Source organism: Mytilus californianus, unplaced genomic scaffold (genome assembly GCF_021869535.1).
Source record: "Mytilus californianus isolate M0D057914Y unplaced genomic scaffold, xbMytCali1.0.p SCAF_13, whole genome shotgun sequence".
NCBI classification, from domain to species: domain Eukaryota; kingdom Metazoa; phylum Mollusca; class Bivalvia; order Mytilida; family Mytilidae; genus Mytilus; species Mytilus californianus.
The window spans coordinates 41,079,567-41,090,729 of NW_026262615.1; the positions used below are offsets into that span (position 1 = coordinate 41,079,567).

General features: G+C 33.6%; 1 protein-coding gene across 1 annotated transcript; it reads right to left on the reverse strand.

Annotated features, from left to right (window-relative positions):
- Nucleotides 1-541: 541 nt before the first annotated feature.
- On the reverse strand, nt 542-10,177 carry LOC127723673 (uncharacterized). The gene is made up of 4 exons (XM_052230409.1): nt 9,037-10,177; nt 6,978-7,104; nt 1,774-1,857; nt 542-1,164 (listed from the first exon to the last, which is right to left on the reverse strand). The coding sequence occupies exons 1-4, from the start codon at nt 9,706-9,708 to the stop codon at nt 872-874; spliced, it is 1,176 nt and encodes a 391-aa protein (XP_052086369.1). The 5' UTR covers nt 9,709-10,177; the 3' UTR covers nt 542-871.
- Nucleotides 10,178-11,163: the final 986 nt, after the last annotated feature.

The following is an 11,163-nucleotide window of genomic DNA, read 5'->3' on the forward strand; positions in this document are numbered from 1 at the left end:
CTGACCGAGTTTTGTTACTTTGAAGCCGAACCATAATCCAAGATGGCCGCCAGCAGGGGATTAGTTTAACATGGGACCCTATGGGAAATACATACAAACGTCTTTTACGTTTAGAGAACCACTGAATGGAATGAAACCAAACATGGCATGAATGTTCCTTATGAGGTGCTGACCAAGTGTTATTACTATGAAGCCGATCCATAATCTAAGATGGCCGCCAGCGGGGGACTTAGTTTAACATAGGACCCTATGGGAAATACATACAAATGTCTTCTTTTAGAGAACCACTGAATGGAATGAAACCAAACATGGCATGAATGTTCCTTATGAGGTGCTGACCAAGTGTTGTTACTTTGAAGCTGATCCATTATCCAAGATGGCCGCCAGCGGGGGACTTAGTTTAACATAGGACCCTATGGGAAATACATACAAATGTCTTCTTTTAGAGAACCACATACTGAATGGATTGAAACCAAACATGGCATGAATGTTCCTTATGAGGTGCTAACAAAGTTTTGTTACTTTGAAGCTGATCCTTCGTCCATGATGGCCGCCAATGGGGGGACTTCCTTTAACATAAGACCCTATGGGAAATACATACAAATGCTTCTTCTAGAGGTGCACTGAATGGAATGAAACCAAAACATGGCATAAATGTTTCTTATGAGGTGCTGATGAAGTGTTGCTACTTTGTTGCCGATTTACTGTTCAAGATGGCCACCAGGATTTTTTATTAAATTACAGGACCAATATTAAACCAAATTTGGCCTATCACTCATTATTAGGGTATCTGTTATGATTTTAATCTATTTTTACATGATTTCCAAATCCAAAGTAGAATCAGGTGAGCGACACAGGCTCTTGAGAGCCTCTAGTTGAATATCAACTTCAAAGTTATTGTACTTGGTTTGTTGATAACAATTTTCCCAGCAAGAGCAATTTGAATAATCAATACCCTCAAAGCCATTCGAAACGATTCTATGTCTTGATAATTTTTTGAAGTTGCTTTTAACTCTAGAAGGAGGCACCTTTTCTCGGCTTTATTAATCTTAAAGCACATGTCTGGGGGAAAACTATGTTTGTTTTCCGGCAACAACTGCACAGCTGACTGTTCATCTAATTCTTCACCTTCGACATGACAGATAGCGCGAATGTGCCTTATATCTGCAATAAAGATATATTCATTGTTATACCTTACATTTTCTTTTTGTCTATTGATAAACTACATAGTCATCAGGTTTTGTCTTGTTTGGTTGCTGTGTCGTTGATGTTTCTTTTTCTGTATATTTTCCTTTATTAGGACCCGAAAATCAACGCTCCTTGCGATCGCATGTACATATATTTCATGGTAAAAAAAAACATTTGTGTTTCTCATTCATGGTAAATAACGTATGTTGTGTTTCTCATTCATGGTAAAAAATGTATGTTGTGTTTCTCATTTATGGTAAATAATTCATGTTGTGTTTCCCTTAGCTTGTTATATAAAGTTCGTTTAAGAACAGATTTACAATACCGACAACTAACGTTCACCTTTCATGTGTCATAATTAGCATGTATAATCAAAGTTATGTTTACATTGTATAAATAGTATATGATGATACTAAATAAATCAATTTGAAAAATCTTTTTTTTATCAGTCCATGATAATTTGAATTGTTCAGTAAATTTTCCTGCTACAAGTTTTAATTGTCCTGTTAACTTAATTCAAATAAATCTTATATGTGAAGTTTCTATGATGATATACAAATTAATGAGATGTAATTACAAACATACCTTCAGACTTTCTCTTTGGTTTTGCTTCTTGTTGAGCATACACTTCTTCACTACTCGTTTCGTCCATACTATACTTGGAACTTTCTGTTTAATATATGCTACATGTCATTTTGGTACGCGAATAAACAAGAAATATGAAAGACGACTTAAAAGAAAATAAATGTTTCTGTAAGTGTGGTTTGAACACTGTGAGGTTATTCCTAGTATGACCGGACAATTTGGACTGTGCAATGAAATTAGTTTTTAAACAACATTTTATGAATTCAATTGTTTTAATGTATATTCTTGTTTTGCATTTATTTTATTATTCTGAAATTTGTCGTAAATTTAGGCATAAGTGTTTTACACGGATTATGTGTCATAATCTTGGACAAAGGACTTAAATTCATTTACTCTATTCATTTAATTATTCATTCTCTGTGACAGTTTGGACAATAACTTACGAATACGTGTCGGACTCTAATTACTCTTTTAATCTGTTATTTCCATTTGGCATATGTTAATCTTCTTAATCCTTTAATTGCTTGTGCTTATATAAATTGTTATTGTTTGTATGTTACTTAACATTTAGTTTGGAGTTTGTTGTTCGGTCTCGCCGGACTGCTAAAATAAAAGTTTAAGGAGCGAAATATTCCTTCTTGATTTCCATTTAGCCGGAACGCCATTTTACCCGGCTATATCTGATATTAGGACATCCGGGCAACGCATCTATCGGGTACCTTGTTCTACCTGTGAAGCTGATCCCCCAGCAAACAGAAAAATGGATACGCGGAGAACCTGAAATTTTGGCCGAGACTGGAGATACCAGATGTCTGATCATGGAACTACCTTTCAGATAAGAAATTTTCAACATATGGATAACTACCTATGTAAGTTTTGTGGAAAGACTGTGAACAATCAATTTCATTTTAGACAATGTATAGCAAAAACGTCATTTTGCTATAAGTGCAGAAGTTTTGGACATTACGCCAGAATGTGTAATTTTCACAAACAACCGGACGTGAAAGTTGTTAAGGTTAAATCGAAATCTAAGTTACGTCGTGACGCAGAAAGAATGAGAAAATTCAAAGAACAGATTGCTATGTCAATGTTTCCTTGTGCGGAACTTAATACCATAGAACTGATGGACTTCTTTCCAACCTTAGAATATAACAACGAATTCATAGATAACGTAAGACTCAGGCACGACCGAGTGAATTCCGAGAGAGTTAAATTCAAAATTAAAAGTGTACACAATGAAAAGAAATTTAAAGAATTAAATCAAAAGCATACCAGTGTTGTTAGCAATCTAGAAAAACTTCAAAAACAAAACGCAGATGACCAAAAGGAAATGGAAAAATTACGTGAACGCATTGATAACCTTGAAGAATCTAATTTTGGGCTGTACGATCAAAGATGTGAAGCAATCGATAAGCAATTTAATCTACAACGCGATAAAGAACATATGCGGGATCGAATCACCAAACTAGAAGACGAATTGGACAATTTTCGGAAAAAAACAAGAGAGATAACTATTCAAACCAAAACTATAGTTACAGAGGACGCCACAACCACAGACGAAACTTTCGGAACAATTTCAGATGAACAGTAAGACCCGGGTCGTGTCTTCAAGGGCCGCGGGAATATATGACCGGACAATTTGGACTGTGCAATGAAATTAGTTTTTAAACAACATTTTATGAATTCAATTGTTTTAATGTATATTCTTGTTTTGCATTTATTTTATTATTCTGAACTTTGTCGTAAATTAAGGCATAAGTGTTTTACACGGATTATGTGTCATAATCTTGGACAAAGGACTTAAATTCATTTACTCTATTCATTTAATTATTTATTCTCTGTGACAGTTTGGACAATAACTTACGAATACGTGTCGGACACTAATTACTCTTTTAATCTATTGTTATTTCCATTTGGCATATGTTAATCTTCTCAATCCTTTAATTGCTTGTGCTTATATAAATTGTTATTGTTTGTATGTTACTTTACATTTGGTTTGGGGTTTGTTGTTCGGTCTTGCCGGACTGCTAAAATAAAAGTTTAAGGAGCGAAATATTCCTTCTTGATTGAACTCTATTTTACCCGGCTATACTAGTTCCAAGTACAATGCTTGTTTTGCATTGACGAAGGAAATTTGGGGATGCTTTGTTAAGTTTACTATTTAAATAATTCATATAAGGGGGTTAATTCTTTTTATATCATTTAAAAGCACTTAAAACAGTTATTTTTAACACTTAAACGAACACAATATTAAATCAACAGTCATACACTTATAATCGAGGTATTTAATGTGACACCGTTGTTGATAAACTCCTGAAAAATTACCAAGAATTGTCTAGATTGGGTTATGAGCGATTGACTAATTTTGTCAAAATCCATTTGTTGTTTTTGATATTGGTAACATCTTTACGATTGAAGAGAAACAATCATCATTTGTTCCTAAAAAAAAAACACGCTTGTAATAAAATTTGTATGGATGGTCCTAATGAATCAATCACGTCTGATATAGAGATATGATTGACCTCATTATAACCTACATATGTTGTAACGCTTTTGCTTTACAATATTCAGGGGCGTTTCTAGGATATATGAAAGAGGGGGCGTAGAATCAAATCTTTCGCCTAAAATTTTTTTGGACCTTTCTTTTGCTAAAAAACATAAAATAACTGTGAAATGCATTAATTGCCATATTCAATACAAAATAAGCAGATTACGATAGTTTTTTTTTTTTTTTTTTTTTTTTTTTTTTTTAAAGGGGGCGTACGCCCATTACGCCCTCATCTGGATCCGCCCCTGATATTTACCTATGTGTTCATAATTGTGTGTTTTTTGTTTTTTTAGATTCATTTCTTCTTGGATTTTGTTCTATTAGTATACTAATCGTTGCTTTCAGATGATGTATTTCTTCTGTCATTTCAGCTTTGAAAAGATTAACGAAAAGATATCAATTATGCTGATACAGAAATGCATAAAAGTTTACTGACATTAGAATCATATAATTGTATGATGCAAGTATTTTTACTCTTTTTCTCAATCTATCGACGTTAAAATAAAAAAAGCTTATAACGGATAGTCTCTCCTGTTAAAGAAATGCTGCTGCACACTGTTCTACAATTAATTTCTAATGACATCATTCATTGGATTTTTCTACACACGATTTCAAAATTCTGGAAATCCCGTAAACAACATATATCAAAAATTCTTTTTTTAATTACTATATTTATCACACAAAAAATGTACATAATGATTTTTACATGTTAAGTCATATAAAACGAGTTTCTCGGTCACGATAATGTATAGAAAATTATTAAACGATTGCAATATGTTCCAGACCATACAAGTATTAGAACCATACGGGTATATGGTTATGACCTATGAGTATACTCATATGGTCCAACTATACGTGTATGGTCAGACGATATGAGTATATACTCGTTTGGTTATGAAAGGGCCGGGCCATATGAGTATATACTCGTTTGGTTATGAAAGGGCCGGGCCATATGAGTTTTTCGACAATATAAGTATTTTTCTAATCCGCACGCGAAACATGAAACCAATGATCTATGCTTATTTATCAGCAAGTAAGAAACCAAACAAGAATGTTCAGCCGTGTAAAAACATGATATTCGTTGCGACGACATCAAGCAGGAAATAAATCAAACACGTTTTGAACACAGATGATTTTTCTGAAAACTCCACTGCTATTGCTTTTATTCTTGATTAAAAATAAGTAAAGATAAACCGTGTAAGAATTATTACATCTTTAGCTAAAACACACAATTAATTTTCCGGACCCAAGACGACACAAGTTATAACTGACATTGTAATCTTTAACTGAACCTGGTGTACCTGTTTTCTCATTTTCGCTTATGTTAATTAAAAAGGTTTTGATCGTGTTCAATTTTTCGTCCGTTATGAAAACAGTGGATGTTTTGTTTTAAAGTTCATTTATTCTATATTACTTGAATGGTGTCCTCCTAAGTCGAAATATTGTTATTCTTCAGGACAAATCGATAATCCTCTTTTCAACTGGTTGATTGATTATTGGTTGCTTAACGTCCAGTGGCAAATATTTCATGCATATTCAGAACAAGAACAAATTAACAATAAATACAATAGGTAAGTTCTGTGATAGAGGTGTCCGGGATTTAGATCTGAGAAATTTAGACGGCCACGGATAATGAGGGTATATTGGATAGGGACCGAAATTTGGCATTGCAACAGGTCACCTACGGACCCCTCAAAGAGTTGTTGCAAGGGTTCTTAACGTGCAAAGAGCTTGGCACTTTCTTTACACGAGGCATCGGATTTAACGTCCCCATTCTGACCGGACGTGGCTGCAAATTTGTACATCCCGCACAGCCAAAAGGACGCCCCACTTTGGCTAGGGTTTTACTGCCGGTCGGAGGAAGACCAATGGTGACCATACTTCCATTCCCCAGTCACCCTTGGGGGTCTTTTCAACTGATTTTTATAGTTTGTTTGTTCTTATGTGGTACTGTTACACCACTGTCCCAGGTTAGGGGAGGGTTGGCTCCTTCAAACTAGTTTAACCAAGCCACATTCTGTATGTGCCTGTCCCAAGTCAGGAACCTGTAATTCAGTGGATGTAGTTTATTGCTATGTATCATATTTGTTTTTCGTTCTTTATTTTGTGCATAAATCAGGCCGTTAGTTTTCTCGTTTGAATTGTTTTACATTTGTCATTTCGGGGCCTTTTATAGCTGACTATGCGGTATGGGTTTTGCTCATTGTTGAAGGCCGTACGGTGACCTATAGTTGTTTTAATTTCTATGTCATTTAGTCTCTTGTGGAGAGATGTCTCAATTGCAATCATACCACATCTTCTTTTTTTTATATGCATAAATGTGCTGACTTTTATAATTCTAACTTGGGAGTATAATTCATAGAGTTATTCGTCGTTGTTTTAAAACAAACATAAGATGATCTTATGTATTAACAGATTTGAATTCCTGTACAACATGTGCTGAATAGCTACTTGATGGTCTTTATTTGTTATTTCAAATGCAAAAACTCATTAACGAAATCAGGCTTATAATTTGGTATGACAGACGCGCGTTATGTTTACATCATAGTGGAAAAAATGTTCATCTGCCTTTCTTTTATATAACAATCTTCTGTAATATATAGTAATTTGTTTTGCCCACAAAACAGATAGTTGTATGAATATTATTTTATCATACCTAATTTCTTATCTGTGTTCTGGATTATTTCTTTTTTGGCTTTTAAGATCTGATTTTCACAATTTGTAAATCCATTTTTGATTATACCGTTGTTTACTTTCTGTATGTCAAATACTTCATGCAATACCTGTACTTAAACAATATTGTAAACCAAATTGTATCCAATCTTGAAGGGCAGTAACACAACCGGAAGCGACTTGGTATGAATTTAGATCACTATGATAATGTTAGCAAGACATTTTCTGAACATTTTTTTCAGCAAAGTTTAATGTTAAGGACAGTGTACCTGCATTTTCATTTTAGTTTTCACCCTGCATCTATATAAGCAGATGTATTCGGAATTTAATGTAAACTACCTTCGTCTCAGAAAATAATCGAATTCCATAACCTATTGAACGTTTGTCTATACAAAAATATCAATTCTAAACGTTGTTGATATCAGAATTTAACAATAACATTTCCCATACTGTATCATTAAAGAACCAGGTAAAGTGCTTAAATGTAAGTTGCTTGCATTTCTCAAAATAAAAACGAACATGTGGTATGATTGGTTATAAGACCAAATGACGTAAAAGAGTCTGTTGAGCCAGTATCCTATCAGGGTATTTGTTTTTTTTTTTTTGCAGAAGTTGACGTAAACCATCATAAAGAAACATACAATTTCCCGACAATTTGGAAATCAGGTTATCTTTTAGTAACTTTCGGTAACTTATCAGTTAGCACTTCTTGGACGTGTCATTTTAATCAATATTTTCCCCTTTGCAAGGTCAAACCAATTGTAAATTTTAATGACCAAGTATGCCCTAATTAATGAATTTGCAGCTTGAAACTTTTCCACAGCATTGTTAAGCTGAATGTGAACTTAGTATGAGAAACTTAATTAATTTTTATAAGTATGCCAAAAGGACTTTCCCAGACATATGACTTTTGGACGTATCATTTGATTTATTATTTTGCACCTTTGCAAGGCCCAACCAATTGTGAATTTGAATGACCGATCATGCTTAAAGAAATGAGTTCAGAGATTTGAAGTTTTTCACATCATTTATAACCGATATTTATACTTACTATGTACATGAATGAGAAACATTACGGGTGCCAATAGTGGAACAGGATCTACATACCATTCCGGAGCACTTCAGATGATCTCCATCTTTTGATGATGTTCGTGATTTTTTTGTCTTTTAGTAGCTTCTTTATTTTTTAACAAACATGTATGCTTGTTACGTAAATGTATGATGAAATTTGGATTTTTTACAGCCTATTGAATATCTTTTTCAACTTTTTGAAATTGTGACTTTATTTACACCTAAGATCACCCCATTGTTTTGGTGGGCTTCGTGTTGCCCAGTCTTTGGTCTTCTTTGTTGTTTTGTGTACAGTTGTTTGTCTGTTTGTCTGTTGGCCATGGCGTTGTCAAATTAATTTCGACTTATGACTTTGAATGTCCCTTTGATACCTTTGGCCTCTTATTTTTTTTACTTGCGAGGTTGTTGCATTCACCTATCGAGATGTATCAAACCACGATATGTTGTTCTTATCTAAACAACATATGCATGATGAATAACTTTTTGATCCTTGTTGTACAAAATTATCTAGTTTTATCTAATGATCTAATTCTCTTTTTTTATGCCAATGATTAGTTATTTGTGCATTGTATCTACGAGGGAGGATTTGACATTTGTTTTATCCTTCCCGCAAATGGTAAGTCGAACTAACTGCTCAACAAAATTTACAAACGACAACTCCTGTTTGTGTGATAAAATCCTCTTAAAGTGTTCAATTCAAATCCTTGAAAATTTACAGACTGCTTGCATTGATATATTGGAGTTTTTTGTGAGAAAATTTTATCTTTTTTCAGATATATCATCAGTGAGTAAAATATGAATTATAATGTTAACATAATTTCAGAAATAGTCTTAAAGTATGCCTTACGATATACCTTATGATACTTTTGTGACCCTTTCATTGTAAAGATTTGTTCATAATTATAGAGGTCAAGATTGCTAGCTAGCTTTGTTGTATTTTAGAAATAAATCAAGCACATATATATACTTACAATATTCAGCTCCTCAACGTGTTTCGTCAATTCTGTTATTTCTTCCTTCTCTAAATCTACTTTGCGCAAGTACTTGATTTGTTTTCGGGTCATCCCTTTGTACGAAGGATCCGCCAGGTCTACTAAAACATTCTCTAATGCAGTCCATGCTGTATTCAGGAAAATCAATGGAAGGCAGTTCATTGAATAAGCATGACAAATCTGACTTCGTGTTGTGGTAATCGTATCCAATGAACTGGTCTCGTTTTGGGATAATACTGACAAATTCCGAAGAAGAAACGATATTACACTAATATCAAGCTCGTCAATTGCAATATTTCGTGTGATATATTTGTGTAGACATACTTGCACAACATTTCCGCTATTACGGATAATATGTCTCCTTTCCTCAGGACCACTATCATCATAAATCTTTTTAAATATCCAGTTATCCATATGACTCTTACGTTTAAAGTTGTAACCGGCTGGTGGACACTCACAACATGATAGCTTTTTAGATTGCCAGAGGTGAAATATTTCATGTTTTTTATCATCAAGAAATTGTTTAAAATTTCCGTTGAATGTTGGTAAAAGTTTAACTTTAGCAAAAGCAGCGAGAACGTCAGTGCCTGTGTCGACGACACATTTAAATAAGCGTAACAATTCCTGAGCTTCGCGAGTGCTGTTACTCATTGTAGTGGGGTATTAAAATAGATATGTGTTTAGATGCATCACTGATGTCTGAATAAATCTATCCCAGTGGGACACGTAATATATTGAAAATACTTTCACTTTTTCACTTGGCTTATATTCTCGCCATTATGAAAGAATAACAATTAATTTCTTCTAACTGTTGAATGTTCGAATAGCTAACATACTGTTATCATTTTCATTTTATGAAAATGAATATCTGTCAGCTCTGAATTCATGAAATTTGCTGCAATAACAAATTGAAAATCAGCAGTGTAAAATTCCATAAACACAAAGCATAGCTCCTCACCAGTATTGCTTATTATGAATTTAAAAACGACTGGCTATATGTATTGCTCCATCTGCTATTGTTTAGATTCGTTTCTTTGTTCCTATATTTATGTTGACTTTCGATTATAAGAGTTGTTTCTAGCAAATTAGACATAGTTTTGAGATCATACAAGGAAGTTAATCCAAATATAAATGTTGTTGGATTATGGGTAAAGGTAAAAGAAATTTCGTGTTGTGGCTTGTATATTTGTTTAACATAAGTGTTATTAAATCAACCGATAAAATATTACATTTAAATGACTTTGACTGAATCCTTGACTTATCTGGCATTAGTTCAAACAAAAATAATGTATTGAAAAAAAAATCATTGTGACATATTAATGCTTTTCTCTGATTTTAAAACAAGACGGTAAAAAAGTATTAATTTAAAGAAAGCAAAAAGGTTTGTAAAATTTGTGATTAAGTCAGATGTAGATTGAAACAAGAATGTGTCCATAGTACACGTATGCCCCACCCGCACTATCATTTTCTATATTCAGTGGACCGTGAAATTGGGGTCAAAACTCTAATTTGGCATTAAAATTAGAAAGATCATATCATAGAAAAACATGTGTACTAAGTTTCAAGTTGATTGGACTTCAACTTCATCAAAAACTACCTTGACCAAAAACTTTAATCTGAAGCGGGACAGACGGATGAACGGACGAACGGACGGACGGACAAACGGACGAACGAACGGACGCACAAACCGAAAAACATAATGCCCCTAAGTGGGGCAAAAAAACACAATAATATCTGTTCAGTTGTCATTACAATGTAAATCTAAAAAAGCACAAAATGTAACAATTTGTTACAATATATATTTTTTGTGTTATTGACAATGAGCTCATATCTATATTTGATATGTGCGAAGGTATGGTGTATGTATGTTTCGGCATGATTTACCAAGGTTCTGTACCAATGAGAGAAATAGAATGAAAACAAAACTTGGCTTAAAACTTAAGCATATTCAATTTTTGTAAAGTTGTACTAGTCTTATTTATTTCTAATATATGAGAGATGTAAGCTCGGTGAATTATTTCTAATCGAGAACTTGTTAATTTTACCGAACGATCCTCGAGCACACGCTCCGGAATATATCTACAAAATGGAAACACAATTATACGC

Bases quoted from the DNA above. Each gene is read 5' to 3' on its own strand.
- LOC127723673 (XM_052230409.1), bottom strand. From the start codon at position 9,708: ATGAGTAACAGCACTCGCGAAGCTCAGGAATTGTTACGCTTATTTAAA. The intron at 7,105-9,036 runs GTAAGTATATAT...GTTTAAGTACAG, and splicing joins ACGTTGAGGAGCTGAATATT to GTATTGCATGAAGTATTTGA. The intron at 1,165-1,773 runs GTATGTTTGTAA...TCTTTATTGCAG, and splicing joins ACCAAAGAGAAAGTCTGAAG to ATATAAGGCACATTCGCGCT.